General features: G+C 41.2%; 2 protein-coding genes across 6 annotated transcripts in view; both read left to right on the top strand.

The window, feature by feature from the left end:
• Positions 1 to 260: 260 nt before the first annotated feature.
• LOC141755101 (inter-alpha-trypsin inhibitor heavy chain H3-like) lies at positions 261 to 15,917 on the top strand. Its single transcript, XM_074614636.1, has 22 exons — positions 261 to 429; positions 736 to 765; positions 973 to 996; positions 2,752 to 2,906; positions 2,990 to 3,094; positions 3,231 to 3,393; positions 3,498 to 3,608; positions 4,318 to 4,446; positions 4,676 to 4,792; positions 5,814 to 5,982; positions 6,086 to 6,211; positions 6,311 to 6,492; positions 7,487 to 7,672; positions 7,777 to 7,916; positions 8,082 to 8,242; positions 8,418 to 8,444; positions 8,542 to 8,616; positions 10,037 to 10,150; positions 10,300 to 10,501; positions 10,606 to 10,778; positions 14,827 to 14,938; positions 15,045 to 15,917. Exons 1-22 carry the CDS (start codon positions 316 to 318, stop codon positions 15,181 to 15,183), a joined length of 2,754 nt encoding a protein of 917 aa, XP_074470737.1. The 5' UTR covers positions 261 to 315; the 3' UTR covers positions 15,184 to 15,917.
• Positions 15,918 to 17,681: 1,764 nt separating this feature from the next.
• LOC141754769 (inter-alpha-trypsin inhibitor heavy chain H3-like) overlaps positions 17,682 to 26,419 on the top strand; it is a 49,481-nt gene continuing 40,743 nt past the window's right edge. Inside the window, exons 1-3 of one of the 5 annotated variants that reach the window (XM_074614499.1) lie at positions 17,682 to 18,020; positions 22,771 to 22,806; positions 22,919 to 22,942. In XM_074614499.1, coding sequence (XP_074470600.1) covers positions 17,877 to 18,020; positions 22,771 to 22,806; positions 22,919 to 22,942 — 204 coding nt within the window. In that variant the 5' untranslated portion in view covers positions 17,682 to 17,876. Of the gene's footprint in view, positions 18,021 to 20,236; positions 20,455 to 22,749; positions 22,807 to 22,918; positions 22,943 to 26,419 lie in introns of those variants that run through there. The other 4 variants (XM_074614173.1, XM_074614337.1, XM_074614080.1 and 1 more) reach the window with 4 other exon arrangements.

Genomic DNA, 26,419 nt, shown 5'->3' with positions numbered 1-26,419 from the left:
CATTGAGCTCAGGTCTGGTGGTCAATACTCCAGGCCAACACACACACACACACACATACACACACACACACACACACACACGCACGCATACACACGCATACACACGCATACACACGCATACACACGCACACACACACACACACACACACACACACACACACACACACACACACACACACACACACACACACACACACACACACACACACACACACATATACACACACAGTACATATACACTTTCTGTGCCTCCCTCTGGGCAGAGAGCTTTTTTCTCAGCAGTGAAGTCAGTTGCTGTTCAGTAGAAGTTTGGTCATGTCTGGACTGCAGGGTGTTGGACTTCTGCTGCTGTGGGGCAGCGTCTGCCTCTGGCTGCCCGGCCTGGCCCGCGGGGCTCTGGTCATCTCCAGGGACCACGAAGATCTGCAGGTAACTTCACACACACATACTGACCTGTCTGTTCTCTGATCTTAATTTGAAATCACATTGTTTTATAGCAGAAGTATTTATTATATCTGGTGGTTCCTGATTTAGTCACTAGTCTGTTTTCTTATGTGCTGCTTCAGAACTAGTTTGCAATTTAAATCCTACTCGGTTTTACTTTTCCTATTTGTATGTATTTGTGTGACACAGAATGTAAAGTTTTTTTTCTGATAAATTGGTTCATGTTATGCGGGTGTTTTTTTCAAATATCATGGCACCATGTTGGTTCACCCTGCTGTATTTGTATTTCAGGAGACAAGCGGAGCTGCCAGATCACTGCAGGTACTTGTCAGAAACAATTTGCAGACAAAGAGTCCTTTGATATTATGGTGGAAATGTTGTGCTAAAGTTGCATCTTTCTGCTTGTACATTACAATCCTTAAAGTAAAATGAATAACGCTATATTTACTTTACATAGATAATTCATGTTAACAAATGGTCAGATTTGCACAGTCTTGATTTATCTCCTTTTTCTTTTTTTTGTTACAGAAAAGAAGTACAAATGAAGACAAGGTAAGAAAATAATCTGTTTGTATCTCTATTGATGATAACGATGATGAGAAATATTCAGTACAACTTAATTTGTCCTTTAAGGTAATGTTATGCAGCAGATCAACAGATACACACACGCAATAGATTCGAGAAGAACGAACGAACTCTATTAATCACAATTTCTGTTCTTCTCTGGCAGGCCAGCAAATCAGGTCAATAGACTCAATAAAAAAAAAAAGATTGAGAATCACTAAACTGACTGAAAAAGAGCTTAGTTCTCAAATATCCTCACTTTCCCTGTTTACAGCACCGAGGTTGACTCACTCCGTCCGTCTCACACAACCCTCCCAAAGTGGAATCAGTGACATAAAGCTGTTTTCTTTGGCTCCCATCAGGGCAGCATGATGTGGACCGAACCTGGCTGCAAATAAACATTCAGTTTGAAAGCGAAGAGAAATAGCAGATTTTACAGTAATTCATTGTATAAAAAATGCTGTGTGTAGTGCTTGTGATAGGAGGCTTTCCGTATTCACTAGTGCAGGGGTCAGCAACCTTTAATATCAAAAGAGCCATTTTAGGCAAAAGAAAAACATTCTGTCTGGAGCTGCAAAACATTTGAGCATTGTGATGAAGGCAACACAATTTATAGTCTATATATAGTATATACTGTAAGTCTAATGCAGTGAGGGCCAAAGTGCAAATGTACTATGGAGTATTAGGGCCACATTGAGGGGGAAAAAACATCTGAGATTTCCAGAATAAAGTCATAGAATTACAAGAAAAAAAAGTAGTAATATTATGAGAATAAAGTCATAACTTAACAAGAAAAAAGCAATTATATTATGGGAATAAAGTCACAACTTTACGAGAAAAAAGAAAATAACACATAAAATTACTACTTTATAATATTATGACTTTATTCTCATAATACTGCGACTTTTTTTCTCTTAAATTTATGACTTTATTCTCTTAATGTTACGACTTTTTTCTCGTAAACCTTTGACTTTATTATTATAATATTACAACTTTTTTTCTCATAAACCTATGACTTTATTCTCGTAATATTATGACTTTAATCTCGAAACCGTCGTACTATAGAGTTACAAAAATAATAAATAAAAATTAAAAATTAAACAAAAAACAGTTATTCATTTCCATTTTTAAAAATCCACAGGGAGCCACTGGAGAGGGGGTCAAGAGCCACATGTGCCTCCGGAGCCGCAGGTTGCTGACCCCTGACCTAGTGTAACGATTCTCAAAGTGGGGTCCGTGGCACTCTGCGAAATAATTTGCTATAAATTATGAAATTGTGCTGTATCATTAAAAAGTGCATATGTACAGATGGGGACCATTTGCGCCAATAAAACAAGCATATTGTGTCCATTACTCCCACCTACGTTAGCTTTGGGCCAATAGAAACTCTGATGTGATTGTGACACACAGAAATAAATTCATTATTTTTAAGCACTTACTGAAAGTCACCTTTAGACTGGTAAGTTTAAATGTCTGGATTTATTAGGGTTACAAATGCTGTCAAGTTGAGTCCTAATGCAATTTGAATAAAATCACCCTCTGTTTAAAAGATATAAAAGTGGTATTAAAATTCAATAACATTGCAAATTTCCCTGCTGTCAGACCTTTTATACAGTCTATGTGTGGGACTAATAAAAGGTTATCTCATTTAATTTTAACATGAATCAAACTAAAAGGTGTCCTTGGAAAAGGTTTGAGAACCCCTTACACTAGTGTTTCAATCTTCCTCTCTTTCTGCCTCAGGTGGAGGTGTACAGCGTGAAAGTGGAATGCACTGTGACGTCTCGTTTCGCCCACACCGTCATGACCTCCAAGGCTGTGAACAAAGCAAACTCCTCCCAGGAAATCTTTTTCGAAGTGGATCTGCCAAAAACCGCTTTCATCGTCAACTTCAGCATGTCAGTTAAAATGTAGTACTTTAAACTGTGAGCGTAGATCCTGTCTTTCTTCACCTTTTGACAAGTGTCTTTGTGCCTCACAGGGAAATTGATGGTCAGATGTATGTTGGGGAGGTGAAGGAAAAAGAGAAAGCCAAGAAACAGTATGAGAAGGCTGTTTCCTCTGGACAGACTGCTGGACTGGTGAAGTGAGTCAGTCAAGATGAAAAATACATAAACACACTGTAAAATACATGTTAAAGGAAACATACTGTAGCTATGGAAGATCCTAGTTTGCTCATTTTAACATTAGAGGCTGTCAGTGATGTCTGTGTTTTGTTCTAGGGTTTCTGGAAGGAAGATGGAGAAGTTTTCAGTGTCTGTCAACATCGCAGCTGAAAGTAACGTGACTTTCGTTCTGACCCACGAGGAGCTCCTTCAGAGGAAACTGGGCCAGTATGAGATTATGACCCGGGTTAAACCCAAACAACCGGTCCAGGAGTTTCAGGTGACGTTCAAATCCCGTCTCTTGGTCGTTTCAGATATTCTAAATGAGTGGCTCACCTTACAAATTATCTCTATGTGTGTGTGTGTTTGCCTGTGTGGAGACAGATTGTGACAAACATCTATGAGCCTCAGGGCATTGCTTTTGTTGATGCCTCTGCAACCTTCCTCTCCAACGAGCTGCTCCCCCTGGTGGAGAAAACCGTCACAGACAAGAAGGTACATGATGCATGAACAGGCCTTGTAAATATGGAGGACGAAACCTGCCACAATAAAAATAAATAAATAAATAAATACATGACTCGATAAGTAAATATATACAAAAAGTAAATGAAAAAATAAATAATAATAAATAAATACCTCGATAAGTAAATATATAGAAAAAATACATGACAAATATATAATAATAAATAAATGACTCGATAAGTAAATATATAGAAAAAATACATGACAAATATATAATAATAAATAAATGACTCGATAAGTAAATATATAGAAAAAATAAATGAAAAAAATAAATTTAAAAGATAATAATAAATAAATGAATAAATAAAAGAAAATTAAATAGAAGAGTAGATAGATTTGGGAATTACTAATACAAAGGTAAATAAATAAAGAAGCATATTAAAACAGAAATATCGATTTGTCACATTTTATCAATTAATTAATGCCTACATTTATTTTTAATATTACTTTGTACTTTTAATGGCATATGTATTTATTTATCTATCCATTGAGTCATTTATTTATTAATTTATTTTTTATTTTGGCATGTTCCGTCCTCCACATGTAAGAAGCTGCCTCTGACTCTTTGCATTTCTTGGTTTTCGAAATGATCTTGGTCTCACTTCCTTTTCATCATTCAATAAAATGACTGACCCAAGAACTAAGAGTAAGCTTAACTGGTTGTATTGTATCCCATTGTCAGGCACACATCTCTTTCTCACCAACTATGGATCAGCAGAGGAAGTGCGCAGGTTGTGATGGGACACTCATCGACGGAGATTTTATCATCAAGTATGACGTGAACCGAGCAAAGAGCCTCGGGGACATTCAGGTCAGATGTCGACACATGCTCAGTATCTGCTGAATGCACGTTTAAATCAGGCATCACATGTAAATCTATACAGATTCACTTTGTCTGGAGACTGAGTTGTAAATTACAAATGATGAATCTGTGATTAGATTGCCCAACAACATGAAATGAATTACATTTTGCAATTGTCACATTGCCTTGTCATTCTTTCGTGTATGTTACAGCTCTTTATTGATTCTCTTTCTTTCAGATTGTGAACGGATACTTTGTGCACTTCTTTGCTCCGCCTGACCTAACCAGAGTACCAAAGAATGTGGTGTTTGTGATTGATAGGAGCGGATCAATGTCCGGAACAAAGATGGCACAGGTGAGAGACTGTTCAGACTTTTATGGTACGAGTCCACAGGGGCTGTCACTAAACACGAGGCACTCTACACCTGATTGAACGAATGCTTTCCCTTGTGGGCTGCTGCTCTCAATATGGAGGCTCGTTTGGAAACTTTCATCTCTTATTTCACGAAAATAGTTCACCGAAATGTGTTTCTTAAAACATTTTATGAGAGAACTAAGCCATGTAGTTGCTGAATCTGTCTTCAATTTTGATCGTGAACGCTTAGTTTAAAAGTTTCTCGGGAGTTTCCAAAGGCGGCGAGTCGCGTCAGACGCCCGTGATTTGCATGAAGTAGCCTAGACCTCAACTTTATGCAAATGAGGAGCGGGCGTTGTGATGGCCTCGAATCACGCCACCACGCTACCAGAATATATTGCACAGCTGCTTACATAGACAATGAATAGGAAGCGTGGAAAGGACGGAGCCTGTAGACACGTACCTTTAGTGTGTTTCTGACATATTAGCCCGTTTGCACGAAAAGACATATTAATGCCACGATAATGTGCAGGGCGTTTAGAGTGCAATAAGTACGCTGTTCTTGATTTCTGCGTGTCTTTTGTACGCCATGTATCCTGTACTGACTGCAATGTAAACACATCCGCGTATAAGCTAAGAGTTAGTGACGTAGTATAAAAAGTGTAAAAGACCACTTATGGATGGCCAGGAGACCCGTTTTCAAGACCGTTGTTGAGGTTGTTGACCATTGTTTTGTTTTATAAGTTTTGTTAGTGTTTGTCACGTGATATTTGTCAAGTGTTTTTTGTTGACGTTTGTGACATGTTTTACGTAGTTGTTTCCATACGTGTTTTACTTAGTTTACTTACTTATTTTAAGCCCAACCATGACGTTTTCCGTTACCCTAACTAAGTGATTTTCTTGCCTGAACCTAAGTGGAATGTCCATATAACGTCGTGGTATTTATACGCCTTACTGTGATAACGGCTGTTGCATATATTGATACCCACATTTTGACCTTTGAACTTGTAACTCCTTGTAGACCCGAGAGGCATTGCTGCTGATCCTCCAAGACCTCCACGTGGATGACCACTTTGCCCTCGTCCAGTTTGATAGCGTAATTGCGGTTTGGAGGGAATCACTTAGCAAAGCAACCGAGGAAAACGTGTCTGAAGGCATGGATTACGTCAGAAGAATAGATGCCAGCGGAGGTTAGTAGAAAAACAAGTGACACTAGTCATCTTAACTCCATAAATTATAGAAATACACATTCATACTATACATTTAATGATTTGTTGTGTGTTTTCCTTCAAGGAACCAATATCAATGATGCGGTTTTGAAAGGCGTAAACATGCTGCTCACAGACAGGCGGGAGAAGAGGCTCCCAGAGAGGAGCGTCGACATGATTATTTTACTGACTGATGGAAATCCAAATTCTGGTGAGCATGCATACTGTAGGAAATACTGTGTATTTGTGTGGGTGAACTTTTGATCAATTTAAAATTAAATTTCTGCATGTTGTATCTGTGCGTTTGAAGGAGAGTCTGACCCCTCGATGATCCAGGCGAATGTTCGTTCTGCCATCGAAGGAGCAATGTCTCTGTACTGTCTTGGATTCGGAAATGATGTGGATTACCCCCTCCTGGATGTGATGAGCAAAGAAAACAAGGGAGTGGCCCGCAGAATTTTTGAGGCTTCAGATGCAGCCATTCAACTTCAGGTGCAGGCTCTAGGCTATGAATACATTTTTGAGCCGAGAGGACCTATTATGCTTTGGTGCTTTTCCCCTTTCCTTTAGTGTGTTATATAGTTTGTTTGTGCAAGTAAAGTTACAAAGCCCAAAGCCCTAGCCAAAGGGAGCTACTCTCCCGCACAGAAACACAAACTGCCTGAAACGCCTCGCTTGAAGTCCCGCCTTTTCTTCCATAACATGGTGATGTCACCAAGTAACACATTTGCATAATCCCTGCCTAGAGGCTAGTTTGGCTCGCCCTTCAGCAATGCTAGTTAGAGCGGAGTTGAAAGAGTTTGGTTCGGTTGACCAATCACAACAGTGGGCCAGCTGACCAATCAGAGCAGAACAGGCTTTTTTGGGAGGTGTGGGGCGGGTGGGGCAAGACCTCAAAGACCCCAATCACACAGAGACACAACGCTAGAAATGCGTCGGCCGCATAACCATTGTTTTCCTATGCTAAATCCCAGCTAAACAGTACACTACAAGATGTTTCTGAAAACATTTGAGGAGAGAAATAAGCATTACAGTAACAGAATATTGATTCGTATTTGATCAGCGCGGCCTAGTTTGACTGTTTGATCGGAGTTCCTGTGATTGATAGCTGCTCAGAGACAGCAGGCTCCAGCTCGGCTCTGATTGGTTGTTTTCCTCCGGTCTGTGAAATCTTGCAGATGCCGTTAGGAGCCCCGGAGGACACAGAGGCACATGATTTATTTCAGATTACCTGTCTCATGCACTACTGTCAAGATATAGTGACCATTTTATAAAAAATAACTTTTTTTAAATCATATTTGCTCCATTTCTACCCACCTCAGCTTTAAAGCATAAACATGTTCTAGTAGAAACCCAAAATACAAGTACACACCCGAAAATAAGCATAATAGTTCCTCTTTGAATGTAAATAATACCAGCTATGTCACATTATTCCACAATTATGTACAAATACATGTAATACAATGTGAGTATGCATTTATACCAGGGTTTCTATGAGGAGGTGGCCAGCCCTCTGCTTTTAGAGGTTGACCTGCGTTATCCTGTGAACTCAGTGGACTCCCTGACCACCAACCACTACAGCCAGTTGTTTAACGGCTCAGAGATCGTGGTGGCCGGTCGGCTGATGGACAACGACCTGGACAACTTCATGGTGGAAGTGTTCGGCCAAGGGGTGAGGAGAGGGAAATGGCAGAAATTTGGAGACAATGCTGAGGTGGAGAAAAAACGTGTGTTTATTACAAGAGATCTTTTTTTCTCCTTTTCTCTTTCCTGTAGTTTGAGGAGGCCTACAAGGTGGAGGGCCTGGCCAGTGCTCTGGATTGGGATGTGATGTACCCAAATGAGCAGTACATCTTTGGGGATTTCACAGAGCGTCTGTGGGCTTACCTCACCATCCAGCAGCTACTGGAGAAGAGGTCTGTTTGAGTATATATTTGCTCCAATTCTACCCACTGCAGCTTTAATGATACTTTTTGGGTATCGTCTGAGAGCCCATGATCAATCTTCTAATATTAATTAATAGATTCCACGATGGTTCTCTGAATACCAGTGTCAACTTCAGCACATTTTCCTTCTTGCAGCAAGAGTGGTTCTGCAGACGAGAAAGCCAACGCCACAGCCAAGGCCCTGGACATGTCCCTGCGATACAGCTTCGTCACTCCTCTCACCTCCATGGTGGTCACCAAGCCTGAAACTGAGGACGGAACAGAACCTCCTCTCATCGCTGACAAGCTGACTGAAGGTAAGGGAGGAGAGAGAGGGGTTAAAAACTTGATACTGGGCAGGCTTTTCCTGACTATTGGATTCATGTTTTCAACATATAACTTTTCTTTACTCAACTATACCAGCAGAGGGTGGTGCTGCAATCTGAACTGTGCAGTGTGCTAAGTTGTTTTTGTTTATCTGTTTTTTGACAGAACAAAGACAGCAGGCAGAAAGAATGTGTAAGACAGTCATTTTTCGTTTTACATATAACATAAATAAGACTTCTGGGATTCACTGTATTGTTTTTAACTCAAGTTGTATTGTTCCTGTATCTAGCACATCGACATGTACCCAGTTATTATGCTAGGGGATCACCAGCACGAATGGCACCAATGGCACCCACATATTTTGGTAAGTACACTTTTAGCAATGGTAGCTGCATGGCTCTGGCAATGTCAGTCAGTCTGTCAGTCAATCACGACAACTATTAGATAAATGCTAAGAAATTTAGTGCACACATTCACGGTCCTCAGGATGAGTTGTAATGACTTTGATGATCCCTTACTTTACATTTGGCGCCACCATCAGGTCAAAAACTTTACCAAAGCAATGCAATATCTCAACATCCTCTAGATAGGTTGGTACAGATATTCATGGTCCTTTCATTTATCAAATACTTTAGTTTATGACCAAATACCTGCAAAACGAATGACATTCCCATCAACTTCAGCTATATTTTGTGTTTAACGTTAATGAGCTCATACAGCATGTATTATAGCAAATAGCATGCTAACACACAAAGCTAAAATGATGACATGATAAACATTAAAGCTACTAAACATCCGAATGTTAGCATTGTCACTGTGACCATGTTAGCATGCTGACGTTAGCATTTAGCTCAGAGAACTGCTGTGCCTAAGTACAGCCTCACAGATAGGGCAGTGTATCGGTACTCAATACCTTTAAGGTATCCAACGAAAAAAAACAGTACGAAGTAGGATTGAAACTTCTCCAGTCAAATGATACCTGCAATCGGTCCTTTTTGTGCCCAGATCTAGAAAAAAAAAAGACTATTTGTCAGAGCATATGAGCGCGAGTGAGTGGGTAGCATGAGCGGAAGGATTTGGGATGGAGCGCAGAGCGGATTTAAAAAAAAGTTGGAGCATCGTCTTATCTCCCGCTTCAACCGCTCACACCAGTCCAAAGCAATGCCGAGCGAGCCCGACCCAGAATGTATCTGTGTATTGCGCACAGCGGCCGCGTAGGATTGCTTCACACTTGTTTGATCCAAACATTTCCAATAATTCCAGAGCGTTGTAAAGTCCAAAAGTCAACAGTTATTGAAAAAAAGATAGATGCAATAATTTCTAAAATTCATGTTTTTATCTAACAAAATATTCTGCTTCAATCCATGTTGGCGTTTAGCCTTTCAAAAACATTTTCACTGCGGGAAAAAAACTGTTCGCACACAAAGGATGCAAACTGTATTAACGGGGTGGTCTAGCAGCAATCAAATGTTAGATTCATAAAAGAAAGTTGATTTTAATAAAAAAAGACTGGCTCATTTAATCCGATGAATCATTTTATTCAAATTGAGAATTTTGTTTGAGGATTTTTATTTAGGTTGATGTGGTCATAACAGACATTTTAAGCTTCATCGCTTGAACTACTCTATTGGTATCGGTATCACTTAAAGGGTAGCCTATACTGGTATTGGTATTGGCATCTGTAGCTGTAGACTCTTAGTCTTCTTGACACGTTGTCATCAGCAAAACAAAATCACATCCATTTTGTTTATTACTGTCATTAAATACTCTGGTATCACCTGCAGTGGATGGAGATCCTCATTTCATGATCGAGCTCCCTGAAAGAGACGACGCGCTGTGCTTCAACATCAACGAAGTACCAGGAACCATTTTCAACCTGGTCAGAGACCCAAAACAAGGTCAGCCCTGAGTCCTGATCATCATCATGACCTTCTTACTCCTTGACTTTTTAGTACACATGTATACTCCTTGTAGATGATGAAGACTTTGGACACCACACAAGTCGCAGTTAAACAGTGAGTGACTGAATCCCGTGTTGTTTCCTCAGGTATTTTGGTCAATGGCGAGATCATCGGAGACAAGAAGATTGCCCCTGATGGTAAAATTAACACCTACTTTTGGCGTTTTGGCATCGTCCACCGGACTCTGGGGGTGAGGCTGGAGGTGAGCACTCAGGATATCACAGTGCTCCAGGATGGCAAACTGGTCACAATGCTGTGGTCTGATACAGCTTCTGTCAAAGGACCCAAGTAAGGACCCATTTATTGAAAGAGAACTATCTCTCCAAATGTGAAATAACAAATCCAGTTCAGGATGAACAGTTGTCATCTAACACCCCTTATTCCTCCTCCAGTGTGGATCTTCTCTTGACCAAGGATCGCAGCCTAACAGTATCTCTAAAGGATTCTGTCAAGTTTGTCGTCCTGCTACACAAAGTGTGGGCGAAGCACCCGTACCACCGGGACTACTTGGGTTTCTACACCTTGGACAGCCACCTCCTGTCCCCTTCTGTTCACGGCCTGCTAGGTACAACATCACACACGACAGAGAGCAGACTGCATGGTTTAAAATCAAAACTAGTGATGTGGATTGCTTTTCTGAATTTATTGGTTTCTCCTCAGAGCAAACAAAAAAAGATAATAATAAAATAAATTGACACTAACTAAAGCAGTCAGTCCACAGATTGTCAGGATATTTGCCACCATGTTTGGGGATTAGTCCGATATGACATACATGCTAAAAGGCGTAGCCTGCTTAATACAGTTCATAGTTCACTTGGCAAGTAATAATCATGAAAATTTAAAAGTTGCACATTGCAGTGCGAGCCCAGGCAGAATTTCACCTCATCCTGCACCCACTTAGGAAAAATATCATAAAATAAAACAAGTTAAAGGGACTGTTTGTAACTTCTTACACGTATAAATCATTGCGGGTCGGTGTCCCATGCGCGCTCCCGTGTGGCTACGCTGTTCAGACAAGACTCCAACACAAACTACACGGAAGCACCAAAACCGCAAAGTTATATCTAGTGAAGCCCGTCTTGCAAAACAGGGTTGGCCGCGGTCGGAGGACGCGGGGGAGACCGTAGCTTTGGTCTCCAGGGCCGGAGTCTCTGCTGTACTCTGCTCTTCTGCTCCTCTGCCTGCCTGCCTTCACTCACACACCACGCTCGTTCTCACTCGCTCTTTCGCTCCACTCTCACGTGCATGCACACACACTACACACTGCAGAAGAGTTATATTAGCACTGAGAATATCTAGTGAAGAAGAAATAAATAAGTAGATAAATAAATAATAAGTAGAAACTAGAAAATTTTGCAAGAAATTTTGACCAGTGTGCCTGATGCTGGGGGGTCTGAGGACCATAGTGAGGTTATAAGAAGGGGGATGATAAGCCCAATAAAGTCCAAAGTCTAGTGTCTATTCCAATGGGGCACGAATCTCTTAGTCAAGTCATAGCACACGATTCCCGATCATTCCGCACGTGTTGATGTACTTTTTGTACATGTGCTGGCAACGTTGCGGGACGAGTAGCGCGGCAAAGTTTAGGAAGAAGAAGAAGCAGAAAATAAACCCATCGAATAATAGACCAGTGTGCTAGGCACACTGGAATAAATGCTGCAGCTCCTCCAGACCAACAGAGGTTTCCCGTGTCTTGTGAAGTGACGGGGCTCTGCAGCGAGAAACGTCATTGTCTCCGACCAAAACTCAGGTGTCTCCCCTGTTCCCTCCGGCCACGGTCGGGAGGCTGAGGCAGGAAAAGCCAACACTAGGATAAGCATTGATTCATGGAGAGATCTTCGTCTGGTCAGCTAACATTACTGCCAAGCAGGTGAAATATAGAGTGATATTGTGGTTTTAGCTGACGTGTGTCGCCTCACTGTTATGAGCGATGCTCGTTCATGTCTATTTAGAGCGAGCACAAGCGCGAGCAACAGGACGCTGACTTTGGTTGACTTAACGGCCACAGGTGTTTCTGATTCTTACATAGAGTCCCTGTAAAGGAACAGTGTGTAGCATTTAGAGGGATCTATTAGCAGAAATGGAATATAATATTCATAACTAGAAAATTTCGCAAGAAATTTTGACCAGTGTGCCTGGTGCTGGGGGGGGGGTCTGAGGACCATAGTGAGGTTTTAAGAAGGTGGATGAAAGGCTTTCGCGCGATTTTTTCGGTGACCGCTACGCGAATCTCTTAGAACAGTCATAGCACACCATTCCCGATCATTCTGTCACTGGTTGCCATGGTGATTGGGGGGCCGAGAGGAGTGTTTAGTTTCCTGTTATTATGAAGTAAGAGTTGAGGGCTTTTATTTTGAAAAGTAGGAGAATACCTAGTTTCCTGTTATCATACAATGAGAGTAAGGGGCTTTTAATCACAGGTGTAATTAATAACATTAATTATGGCCCTGATCCATTGAAGCCCTGGTTTAGAGCATGCTGGCTCACTGAAATGGCGTGATACAGTAAATAGTGTGCGTGTGTGTGTGTGGGTGTGTTAGTCAGCCTGCTCTGATTGGCTAATGTGAATCAGCTGTCTAGCAGCAATCAAAAGTTGCCATGGTGATTGGCCACTGCTGCAGTGGGGCAGTTTATAATAGGAGTTAACCAGAGACGTACATGTCATAAAAGTGCTTCTACGACAGAAACCGTGACTCCTATCGCTTAGATTGTTCATGAGACCAGTTAGGAGTTTCTGATGAACAAATGGTGCGACATTTGGGTCTGTAGTTTCAAAAATGTGACCAGACATAGTCTGCCCAATGAAAGTGAGTTTACATTTGAAATCAAAACAACGTACATTTACATTAACACTGCTCCTTCGCTCCTCCTATAACTATAGGCCTGTACGCTACTGTAGGCCTACTACTGTAATGTTTAAATTATAATGTTTAAATGTTATAGGAGGAGCTTCGCTCCTCCTATAACTGTAGGCCTGTACGCTACTGTAGGCCTATAATGCATGTATATAATGTTTAAATGTATATTATAATGTTTAAATTATAATGTATAAAATTATATATTATAATGTATAAATGTTATAGGAGGAACTGTGCTCCTCCTATAACTGTGGGCCTATTTGCTAATAAGAGTTACATAGTTAAAATGTGTGTGTGTGTGTGTGTGTGTGTGTGTGTGTGTGTGTGTGTGTGTGTGTTAGTCAGCCTGCTCTGATTGGCTAATGAGAATCAGCTGTCTAGCAGCAATCTGAAGTTGCCGTGGCGATTGGCAACTGCTGCAGTGGGGCAGTTTATAATAGGAGTTAACCGGAGACGTACATGTCATAAAAGTGCTTCTACGACAGAAACCGTGACTCCTATCGCTTAGATTGTTCATGAGACCAGTTAGGAGTCTCTGATGAACAAATGGTGCGACATTTGGGTCTGTAGTTTCAAAAATGTGACCTCGGCGGCAGTTTCGAAAAGTATTAACTTTTTTCTCTGATCCAAAAAATTCAGTGAAATTTAATATGGGGCCCTATGGGAGCGAAGCCTGCAGTTGCTCTCACGTTCAGGCATGTGTCGCCAAATGTGTAAGTCCGACTGATTCCATAGCTACATGTTTGCGACCGGCACAAAAATACCTACGTTTTGATGTATTAATTGTGTATGAGGAGTGGACGTTGTGGGCTACAGAGCAATTTGTTCGGAAAATTTTCAAAAGATTTCAAAGCTTTCCCGCACTCTAGCGATGATGTCACGCGCTCTAGCCCTTAACGACCCACGCAATACACACCCATTATAAAATCTGAAACGGTCTGAAAAGTTCACAAAACGTAAACTGCGATTTCGTGAAAACCGTGCCAGCTATCAAAAAATTTCCATTTGGCCAAATAAAGTCCCAAGTCTCGTGACCCGTTTAAACTTTTAATCACGCTTCTACGTTAAAGTATGGCGACTCTGTATGGCCCCAAAGAGGAGTGTTTATGAGCACTCTTCACGTCGATTTTCAATGCATTCCAATGGAGCAAAAAAATCGCGCTTTTCTCGGAAACCGCTGCGCGAATCTCTTAGCCAGGTCATAGCACACGATTCCCGATCATTCCGCACGTTTTGATGTATTTTTTGTACAGGTGTTGGCAACGCTGCCGGAGGAGTAGCGCGGCAAAGTTTGCAGAAGAAGAATAAGAAAATAAGCCCGTCGAATAATAGACCAGTGTGCTTTGCACAAGGCTTTGCCTTGTGCTTCTAGGCACACTGGAACTATGTTTTCATTAATCACCTGAAACTAAGAATCGTTGTGTTTTCGTATTTCGCTTAGAATGAGCCCTTCATAGCTACATAGGGAGCGGGTCGTCTTCACGGAGTTCGCCATGTTGCTCCGCCATGTTTCTACAGTAGCCCAGAACAGACAAACCAAACACTGACTCTAGAGAGAGCAAAATATATTTGATCAATTACACTATAAACAGAGCAATGCTTAGAAATATAGGACCTTCAATCTTTTCGACATTACAGTATAATAGATATGATGAAGCTCAATTTTTTTTTTTTACTGCAGTTGGAAATTATCACTGGGGGAGAATGATTTTATATTAAAATGATATTTACTTTAAATGGTGCTTCGTCCTTCAGGTCAGTTCTACCATGGGATTGAATATGAGGTGTCAGAACTGCGTCCAGGTGAAGTCCCAGAGAAACCAGACGCCACGATGTTTGTGAAAGGACTGGAGCTCAATGTGACCAGGTACACTACATACATATACAGATACAAGTGTGTCCCATCTCAGTTTGCATGCAATGTGTGTCTAAAATGAATGAATAAATGGTGACATTTCTGTGTTGGTCCACAGAGGCTGGCAGAGAGACTTCAGGCAGGATGTGAAGAACGGAGAAAATGTTCCCTGCTGGTTCATTCACAGTAATGGAACAGGCCTCATTGATGGAGAGGCATCAGACTACATTGTGTCAGGCCTTTTTAAAACAGTTTAAAAACAGGTCACACATCATCAATGTCTACCACAGAAATGATCTAAATCAAATTTATACAATTCATATTCAAATCTGCCTGTACTCACGCCATGAATGATCTAACATCTTGCACCCAAACAGGCTTCATTCACAACATTGTGTGGACAGTTTCACAGTTTCTATCACTGTAATTGCTGGAATGATAAGAATAGGAAGTACGCCAACCCAAAATAGTGAGAGGACCTGGGAGAAAGCCTCAGCGATCACTTGTACTGAATTAAATCTTAAAGATGGGCTCAAGTTGGATTTGATCATTTCATTTCAGTCTTTCATTTAGGGCTGCAACTAATGATTAGTTTCAGTGGTGATTAACCTGTTGATTATTTTCTCGATTAGTTGTTTGGTCTAAAATATGTCAGAAAACAGTGAAAAATGTCGATCAGTCAAAGTCCAAGATGACGTCCTCAAATGTCTTGTTTTGTCCACAACTCAAAGATATTCAGTTTACTGTCAAAGAGGAGAAAAGAAACCAGAAAATATTCACATTTAAGAAGCTGGAAGCTGAACTCTCAAACCGATTAATCTATTATCAAAATAGTTGGCGATTAATTTAGTAGTTGACAACTAATCGATTAATTGTTGCAGCTCTAGTTTCAGTGTTTCCGACATTGTACAGCAGATAAGATAGTTAACGTTTGTCATGTCTGACTTTGAGAATGTCCTGCTAATTAAAAAAAAATCCACGTATGATGACACTGCTTTTTGAAATGGTACAGTTTAAATGTTTGCTAATGTCAGGAGCCGACAAGATGTAAGATGGGGTCGGTTGTGCTTAGCTCCACCCTCTCGTGTCACTTCTGGTTGCAGAAAACCAAGATGGTGATGGCCAAAATACCGAACTCGATGCTTCAAAATGGCAGTCCATAAACCAATGGGTGACGTCACGGTGATTACGTCCACTTCTTATACAGTCCATGATTCATTACTATGTTTTCATTAGTGTATAATCACCTGAAACTAAGAATCGTTGTGTTTTCGTTAGCTTCGAATGAGCCCTTCATATCTACATAGGGAGCGGGTCCTCTTCACAGAGTCCACCATGTTGCTCCGCCATGTTTCTACAGTAGCCAAGAACGGACAAACCAAACACTGGCTCTAAAGAGAGCCTTTCACCAAAAATTTGAGTTTCAGATACTTTGTTTCCTGCATTCTGGTGATTTTTAAATAATGAAAATTACAAAATAATGCATACACTGCAACAGCATTTTTTGTTAAATAGGCCTACTTTTAATTTAACTTTTAATTCTCAGCAAAGAAAACTGAATAATTCGCCCCTCTGACGTGATCCTCTAGTGAATCTCTGGTATAAACTAGACTGATATTCATCAGTTTTCATTCCTTCATTAATTTTTTGCCCCTCCTTTAATATTTATTTCTCTTAGTACTCTCCATTTCTCACTCTGTCTCTCACTCACCGAAGGCCCTTTGAGACAACGCGACAACGTCACCACTGAGCTCTGAAACACGTTATTTCTAATGGCTTGCGCCGCGATGACTTTGCTGAGATGCTGTGATGTGCAGCGAGCGCAGCTCAAACTGCGCTGCGGTGTCGCGAGCAGCTCTCTGCTGGGACATGACGTAGGTGTAGCTCTATTGCGTCTGGGTGGAAACAGTAGGGCTTATACAAACTGTACAGTGCCAGAAACATGTTGAGATAATGAAAAGGGGAAAAAGGTGTCATAAATCGGGAGAACTGTGACCCTGGGAGGAAACCGGGAAAATCGGGAGGGTTGGCAAGTATGCTCATGACACGCAGATTGTCCGTGTAATGTTGTGGTTTATATACGCACCCCGTGAGACCGGGTTGCTTTCACAGTTTAAGTTACCTGAAGGCCACCGTAGTTCGCTCGTGAACCTGCGGTAACGTGAGTGAGAAGTGAGCCGAGGGGTACTTAAGTTAGTTGTAATCTGCAACCACACCACTAGATGCCGCCAAATCCTACACACTGTACCTTTTAAAGCATGCAGTAAACACATTTATTACGTGGCTGTGTTGAATACTCGATTCTGATTGGTCAATCACGGCGTTCCGCGGTCTGTAATTTCTGTATAACAGACCGTTGCTGTGTGTATAGCAGACTGCTGCCATGGGCGTAGCTCTGATGTCGGACTCTGGCGGACCGCTTTTGTGTCAAAATATTGATTTCTTAAGTAAGTAGCCGTGTAATAAAAGGGAAAATGGACAGCGAGCGGGTCATTGTTGTGAATGAATCCCCTTCAGGGCGATGTGAGACCCCTCCGCTTCGCGTTGCAGCATCGCCCTGTCGGGGATTCACGCACACACACACACACACACACACACACACACACACACGGGTACCTCTGAAATAAACAAGTTGTGACTGGATGGGCGTTATTTTAGTTGATGAAGTCTTCCCGCTGCTGCACATATAACAGGGCGATGGCGCACCCCAACACAGTGGCATCTCTGTGAGAGCCATTAGAGCCCACAGAACGCAGTGATTGACCAATCAGAATCAAGTATTCAACACAGCCGCGTAATAAGCTATTTCATTTACGGGAAAACAAACAAACAGTTGCAGAGGCTGAGGGTCCCTCCTCCTGCAGCAGAGTGTGTGGGTGGAGTAAAACTCCAATGGGAAGACTTCATCTCCACATGCCTTGAATTGCATGCGCACTTGTTTTCATGTAGCATGCCGGAGCAGAGGCTCCTCTGGTTCTCCGTCATGCCTGCTCTGTGGACAGTCACCATGCTGCTGTGGATTTGTGTCTGCATCTGGCTTCCGGCTCAGGTTCAGGGAGATCTGGTCGTTTCTCGCAGAGAAGCTCTGACGCAGGTATTTATTAACATATATAGGAGCGGGCTGGTTTGACCACATTAATTAGGGATGCACTTGATAACTGATTTCGGATATTGGGCCAATACTGACTCAAATAGCTGGATCGGTGACAGTGAGGCCGATCTATTCAATTAAATTAAATTCTATATGTACATACTATATACATTATATACAGGAATTTCAATTCCTTTTTAAGTTTTGACCAGTTTATTGCTGCATTAAAAATGTTTACACTTGAACGGTACATTTTTTTTAATTTATTTTGGACATTTTTTTTAGCTGTTGCTGGTGCACTATTTATTATTCTAATAATAAAGAACAATTCAATAAAAATAGGTATTTATTTGTTACATTTTGTTGTTTTGTTTTGTTTGTTCAAAGTTAGGAAAGTAATGTTTAAGTCGAGCCTGATGTTGCCTTACATATAAAAGAATGACTTCCACACAGTGAGGCTTGCAGCTTATTAAAGCTGCAGTAGGCAGAATCTTTTTGGCATCATTGGGCACAATAACCTTTCAGCATATTGTAATTCAAGTGTTCTGAGAGATAACTAGACTTCTTCACCTCCTCATAGCTCTGTTTTCAGGCTTTACAGTTCATTTCGGAGAGAGCGTTCCTATTGGCTGTACTCCAGCTGGTAGGCGGTGCTTGGTATTTCCTTGACAGATCTCAACATGGCTGCCTGGTCACAAACTTTCTCATTTTACAACTAAATAGTAAACTACATCATGTTTCTGAAAACATTTGAGGCGACAAATAGGCATTACAGTAACAGAATATTGATTCATATTTGATCGATGACCGGTTTTCCTTACAAAGCAAAGATTTAACATGAAGACATGATAAATTGAATTGGAGGTCTGCAGCTAGGCAAGGCCTGCCAGCCCATTCTCATTCCCAGGACGTCAAATACTGACCCTTTGGGATGGCCTTCGGCGTTGTGATGCACAAGGCACCCTTTAGCGACGGTATGAAACCCACCAGGCTTTCCGTTAACTATAATGTAAACCCGTCTGCGTCAACATTAACGTGGCTGGACGCACTAGTGGCCTTTCCTTGCACATCAAGCAGCTTTTTGGCCAAGATACCCGATGGATGAGGGCATGGATTGTAGTTCGACACATGTCCTTTGGATGGTTCAAAATAAAAATTAAGCTTTTTTCCCCCCTAAAATACTCCATTGTTTCAGTTTTAGTTTCATTGTGTTTCTCTATACCGTAAAAGTTTTGAAACAGGGTTTTGAACCTAGAATTCCTGGTTGCAACATTTTGTGTGTTGTTCTTGCACAGATTTAATGATATTTTTTACATTTTACTTAAAGGAGCAGTGTGTAGCATTTAGGGGGATCTATTGGCAGAAATGATATATCATATTAATAAGTATGTTTTCTTCAGTGTATAATTACCTGAAACTAAGAATTGTTGTGTTTTCGTTACCTTAGAATTAGCCTGGTTTATCTACATACGGATAGGGTCCTCTTCACGGAGCCGGCTGCCATGTTCTACAGTAGCCCAGAACTGACTCTTGTTGTGTTTCTAGCTGTAACATGTTGTTGTACATGTTACAAAGTAAACATTGAGGTAATAGTAAATATGCCTCTTGCGTCATGTATTTAATGTAATGTAAGAAGGGAACTTCGCGTCGCAGCATCGCCCTGAAGGGGATTCTTTCACAACAATGACTGGCTCGCTGTACATTATCCCTTACGTAGTAAACACACACACACACACACACACACACACACACACACACACACACACACACACAGGTACCTCTGAAATAAACAAGTCGTGACTGGATGGGCGTCATTTTAGTTGATGAAGTCTTCCCGCTGCTGCACATGTAAGAGGGCGATACCGCACCCCAACGCGGAGGCGTCTCTCATCGTCCTGAAGGGGATTCTTTCACAACAATGACCCGCTAGCTGTTCATTATCACGCTTATTACACGGCTACTTAGGCTACTTAATAAATCAATATTTTGAAACATAAACCTCCAGAGTCCCATATCAGAGCTGCGCACATAGCAACGGTCTGCTCTACATAGCAACGGTCTGCTATAAAGACATTACAGACCGCAAAACGCTGTGATTGACCAATCAGAATCGAGTATTCATCACAGCTGCGTAATAAGCAAATTAATTTACGGGAAAACGCTGACTCACAAACGGTTGCAGAGGCGGAGAGTCCCTCCTCCTGCAGCAGAGTGTATGGGTGGAGTAAAACTCCAATGGGAAGACTTCATCTCCACATGCCTTGAATTGCCTGCGCACTTGTTTTTATGTAGCATGCCGGAGCAGAGGCTCCTGTGGTTCCCAGCCATGCCTGCTCTGTGGACAGTCACCATGCTGCTGTGGATTTATGTCTGCATCTGGCTTCCGGCTCAGGTTCAGGGAGATTTGGTCGTTTCTCGCAGAGAAGCTCTGACGCAGGTATTTATTAACATATATAGGAGCGGGCTGGTTTGACCACAGAAAAACGAATGACGTCTGGCTTGACCGCATCTAAGAAAGTCTTAATTCAGTTTGTCTGTTATTTTGTTTTGTACCGTTTCTCCGATTTCTCTGATCTGCACTATTCAAAGAAAAACATGTTTTAAATTGAAAAATGAAGGTACATCTTAAGCAATTTAAAAAAAAAGTTAATCAGAAATAATAAGCAGGTTCATCAGTGATGACAGAGGGACGGTAGCCTGATATTATATGCACCTGATACTGATTTCGAATATTGGGCCAGTACTGACTCAAATAGCTGGATCGGTGACATAGAGGCCAATCTATTCAATTAAATTAAATTCTATATATACATACTATATACATTATATAGAGGAATTTCATGTGACCGGAACTTGGCGTTCCTTCACCAGATATCCCAATGGCGTTCTCATTTTACAGCTAAACCGTGCACTACAAGATGATTCTGAAAACATTTGAGGAGAGAAATAGACATTACAGTAACATAATATTGATTCATATTTGATCAACACGGCCTAGTTTAACCGTTTGGTTGGAGTTCGCGAGTGATTGACAGCCGGCTCTCATAGACAGCAGACCTCAGATCAGCTCTTACTGCTTGTTTCCTTCCGGTATGTGAAATCTTACAGATGCCGTTAGGAGCACCGGAGGACACAGAGGCACATGATTTTTTCAGGTTACCTGTTTCATGTACCACTATCACGATATAGCGATCGTTTTATAACAATAACTTTCTTTAATCAAATTTGCTCCAATCTGGCCTACTTCAGCTTTAAAGACAACAGTAGTTTAATATTTGGACTTAGTACTTCTTAAACTACTTGCTCAAATACTGTGAACTACTTTTACTGTCTACTATTTCAGTAATCCAATGTCAAAGTCCCCTCTAGAGAACAAGAATAAGACTTTTGTCTAACTTTGAAGTCGGATCAAACACATTTCTTCCATAAGTAGTTTATTAGTCTCATATATTTGAACAAAGTACTTCTTATACTACTTGCACAATTAATATGAAGTACTTTTACTGTGTACTTTTTGAGTAATCCATGGTCAAAGTGCCTTCCAGATACCAAAAATAAGCATCTTTGTCTGAATTTGCTGTAAGATAATAATAAATTCTTCCATAAGTAGTTTATGATTATGATATTTTTGGACTGAGTACTTCTTACACTAATAGCACAAGCACTAGGAAAGAAAAAAACGAGTCAATATTTCGTTTTTTTCGGGGTTTGTAGGCTTTAAAGAAGGAAACTAACTGCAAGTTTTCTTGTTTTCGTCTTTAAATGGGTAATCTCAAAAAGTCTTACTTCAGTTTGTCTGTTATTGCGTTTTGTACCGTTTCTCCATTCTGCGCATGCGCAGTCTGATCTGCAGACTATTCAAAGAAGACTTTCGCCAATCACAGTTCATTTCAGAGAGAGAGAGAGCGTTCCTATTGGCTGTGCTCCGGCTGGTGGGCGGTGCTTGGTATTTCCTCGACAGATCTCAACATGGCTGCCGGGTCACAAACTTTCTCATTTTACAGTTAAGAGAAATAGGCATTACAGTAACAGAATATGATTAATATTTGAACGGTGTAAGAATTTTTCGTCCTCCTCATCGATATGTTTTCAAACATGAGAGGTCTCACAATGCTGACCATTAAAATAAATTGGCATTTGAACATTTTCCTTTCAAAGCAAAGATTTTAACATAAAGACATGATAATTGGAGGTCTGCGGCTCGGCAAGGCCTGCCAGCCCGTTCTCATTCCCAGGACGTCAAATACCGACGCTTTGTGATGGCCGTCGGCGTTCCAATGCACAAGGCACCCTTTAGCGATGGTATGAAACCCACCAGGCTTTCCGTTAACTATAATGTAAACCCGTCTGCGTCAACATTAACGCTCAGGGAAAGTGCTGTGGTGACGTAGCTATCAGAGTGAAAAGAGGTGATGGGGGAGGTAGATGGGTCCAACAAACACAAGGCTTTCATCCTGGAGACCGCTGTTTGTGTCCCATGCGCCATGTTACAACTAGCTGTTTGTGTCCCGTGTTCACAACATTCAGTGTCATTTTCACTGTACAAACGTTGTAGTTTTAAGCCCAACCATGTAGACTTTTGTTTTTGTGGGGGGATGCTTCAGATAGGGATGCAGTGTTAGTACAAAATTGTTTGAAAATCTGTGTTTATCATGCCAAACATACAAGGAAAAATCAAGTTTACTGCCCATTAATCTCCAATCCTGCTGTTTCTCTCTCAATAACCATGCAGTCATGCTGTGTTGTCTTCCAGGAAACCAAAGAAGCTGTGGGCGCCAGGACAATAAAGGTACTCATAATTCAAATAGTTATTAACACAAGTATAAAGTACTCTACTGATGTTCATTTCACCCTGCAACAAAACTCAAAAAGGACTATTTTTGTCTCTTTTTCTTCTACAGAAAAGAAGCACAAGCTCTGCGAATGTAAGGAAACAATTTTGATATTAATATAAAATTAAAAGCACTGTGTGCAATTGCTAATGCTAGAGTAAGCCCAGTACGCTACAAATCCATGGAGGAAAAGGTTAAAAGGGGAAAGAGACAGAACAAAGGAGTGTCCTTTGGTTTTGTCCTGGGTGAATTTCACAAGTATGTGTGAATGAGTCATCATGCTACAGTAGTCAATGGTTAGTGAGCTGAGTCCATGGGTCAAGGATCATGCGACTGAGTTCATGTGGTCTCTTGCAAACCTCTTGAATGGTGAGTCCCAACACTAGAAAGTTTTGTCTTGCGTTGTATTGCATAACAGTGACCTCTCTGGGTTTTGTGACATGGATAATTTGGGGACATTTCTCATGACATCTGATCCCCAGTTCAGTAGAGAGACGACAATAAGCTGCCCGTTCTCATGGCCGCTGGTGTTGCTATAATTAGAGCTGAGCGATAATTCAATATGATAATTTATCGTCTCTCAATGGAATCGCATCGTGATGAAATCATATATCGTGATACACAATTATGTCGTCTAAATTAATAAGAAGAAGCACATCAGTGCTTGATTGGGAAAAAAATACTCTCTTATTCACATGTTGGCATGTTTATTGGCCGGTATCAGCCATCTTAGCGACTTATTCCCATATTTATTCATTATTTCTTTAAGCATGGGAAGGGTTCAGAGATTTTTTGGGAAAAATGAAAACACAAAGGCGTAATGGCATGGGGTGGCAAGTCTGAACAGAATTAAATGAGGCAGGTACAGTTAACAAATAGTATCAGATGATTGAAAGCAATGACACTAAGTGGAAACAGGTTGTCAGGTGACTCGAGGTAAAGAGGTTACTTCAGGACAGATGAGGGCATGAGGGAAAGTCTGAGGACCTCTGGTGGACAAGTAGAGAATGACAAAGAATGAGGCAGGATGTGTCCATCCTTTCAGATGGTGGAGGTGTACAGCGTGAGAGTGGACTCCACTGTGACGTCTCGTTTCGCCCACACCGTCATGACCACAAAGGCTCTGAACAAAGCAACGTCCTCCCAGGAAATCTTCTTCGAGATGGAGCTGCCAAAGACCGCCTTCATCGTCAACTTCAGCATGTCAGTTAAAATGTAGTACTTTAAACTGTGAGCATAGATCCTGTCTTTCTTTACCTTTTGACAAGTGTCTTTGTGCCTCACAGGGAAATTGATGGTCGGATGTATGCTGGGGAGGTGAAGGAAAAAGAGAAAGCTAAGAAACAGTATGATAAGGCCGTATCCTCTGGACAGACTGCTGGACTGGTGAAGTATGTTGTTACAGTGTGCATTGAACCAGTTGTGGTGGTGGTTGTGTGAACAACACATTAACCCATTTGTGCCCAAAGACTATATTAAGTATGTGTTATAGTTTGCTCCTTTTCATGCCTGTACTCTGGATTTTCCCACAACTCTGCCCTCACCTCACCCCACCAGTCAGCCACTTCCCCCTCATCAACCCACCTGAGCTCCCAGCTGCAAATCATCAGACATCAAGCCAGTATTTAAACCTCCCCGTTTCACTCACTCATTGCCAGATTGTTCTTCGCCCCCATGCAAGACTCTCCAACGCTCATCCTTGGACTGATCTCCCGTTGCCGACCTCGCCTTTCTCTGACTTACCACCCGTTACAGTATGATAAGGAAAAATGCCACAACATTTGTTCTGATTGGTCAAAAGTTTTTAAATTTGGTGTGGACATACCTCGGGCAAGTATCTAACAGTTCAACTTAAAAATCACACTTTTATTACAGTAATAGTCAAATTCAGGATTTTTAAAAAACAAGGAAAAAGGCTAAAATTATGTTCATAGATACCAAATACCTGATTGTGCTCCTTGTAGTTTCTGAGATACAGACATTTTTTAAATCATACTATGTAGTGTTTGATCACATGGGACTACTGCTTTTTCCTAAAATATAATGGAGTCTATTGCAAAATCAGTAGTCCCATGTACCCAAAGACTAGATATAGTATGATAAGAAAAACTCACTTTTCAGCCAATTGGTTTGAACGATTTTGAAATTAAAGCTTTCAGTTGCGGGCACAAATGAGTTAAAGGTCACATATTATACTCCATTTAAACTAGTTATTATAGGTCTCAGACACCTCCAAACCATGTCTCTGAAGTTTTTTTTTCAAAAAAACAATCAGATCATGCATTCCAGCATGTCTCTATAACCTCTGTTTCAGCCCATTTCCAAAAGTGCTGATTTCTGTGTCTGTAGCCTCTGTCTCCTCCCACTCTGCTCTGATTGGTCAGCGTTTTCTGTCAATCAAACGTCCTCAACAACACAGCGTCACCCTCCCCGCCCCCCTCGCGGCCTGAGAGCAGGGAGAGAGAGGAGCTAGAATAGAGCTTATAAACCACTTTAAAGTTTATAAACCAGAAACTTCACCCAGCGCACGTTACCGGAGGAATCTGATCAGAAATCGGCGACACATGATGAACATCTGCGGTCCAGATTCCAGGTTTTCCTGACGGTTTCTCTCAGGTAAATAATACTATTTATAGCTCTGTTAGTTAGCTCAGTGTTTACCTCATGCATCAACTCTGTAAACCGTAAACATACACTCTGTTTTACGTCTGTCTTTACAGATCCATCTGTGAGAAATGACCGACAGAATCATCCCAGAGGAGAGCAGACAGCTGAGAGCAGATGGCTCTGTTTACATGGAGATACAGAGCTAATCCGGTAGCATGTAGCTAACCCGTTAGCATGTAGCTACATGCTAACGGGTTAGCTACATGCTACCGCTATGACACGGTGTGTAAACACAGCGACCATCAGGGTGGAAAATAGAAGATGTGAAACAGTAGTCAGTTCATTATTTCTGCTAAAAGATAAATGTATGGAAGATCAGAGTAATGGTATATTATTTACAGTAGTAGCTGTCTCTGTGTTACCATGACTACAGACCACCGGAGCTTAGCTTACCATAGTTTACCAGAGCTGAAGACTTTCTCCTGTACCATGTTAACATAACTAACTAACAGGTGAGATGATTACAAATGCTGTGAATAATTAATATTGTCATCTGTCAACTCAAATAAAGTTTGACTGTGAAACAGAAATGTGTTGTGTTGCTTACAGTCACTATTTACTACCTGTACTCTGCTACATGCATGACATCAAATATATATAATATATAAATATCATCTGTTTAAACAGTGTAATTACATAAAGCCTTTGTGAAAGAACATGTTATATTTAGATGATGGGAGTACATGAAGCCTGTTCTGCTGGTTCTTGCAGACTAACTGTAGGAGCTACTTTGCTCAAGTTCGGTTGAGGAGGAGAGACAGTGACGCGCTGTGGGGCGGGGTCAGCTACTGAAGGTTCTCTCTGGTTCGACCAGGAAACCCTCACGTGACTTGCATTCTCTAATGACGTCAGAATACAAGGAAAAAAGCGAAAAAAAATTCTGCACCCATTTCCGGACAAACG

The sequence above is a fragment of the Sebastes fasciatus genome, chromosome 1 (assembly GCF_043250625.1).
Source record: "Sebastes fasciatus isolate fSebFas1 chromosome 1, fSebFas1.pri, whole genome shotgun sequence".
Taxonomy (NCBI): domain Eukaryota; kingdom Metazoa; phylum Chordata; class Actinopteri; order Perciformes; family Sebastidae; genus Sebastes; species Sebastes fasciatus.
The sequence above is the reverse complement of the archived record's forward strand: the minus strand, read 5'-3'. Positions and strand labels throughout refer to the sequence as shown.

Excerpts from the sequence above, each read along its gene's own strand:
- LOC141755101 (XM_074614636.1), top strand. The coding sequence starts at position 316 with ATGTCTGGACTGCAGGGTGTTGGACTTCTGCTGCTGTGGGGCAGCGTC. Across the intron at positions 997-2,751 it reads GAAGTACAAATGAAGACAAG|GTGGAGGTGTACAGCGTGAA; the intron begins GTAAGAAAATAA and ends TTTCTGCCTCAG. Across the intron at positions 10,502-10,605 it reads GCTTCTGTCAAAGGACCCAA|TGTGGATCTTCTCTTGACCA; the intron begins GTAAGGACCCAT and ends TTCCTCCTCCAG.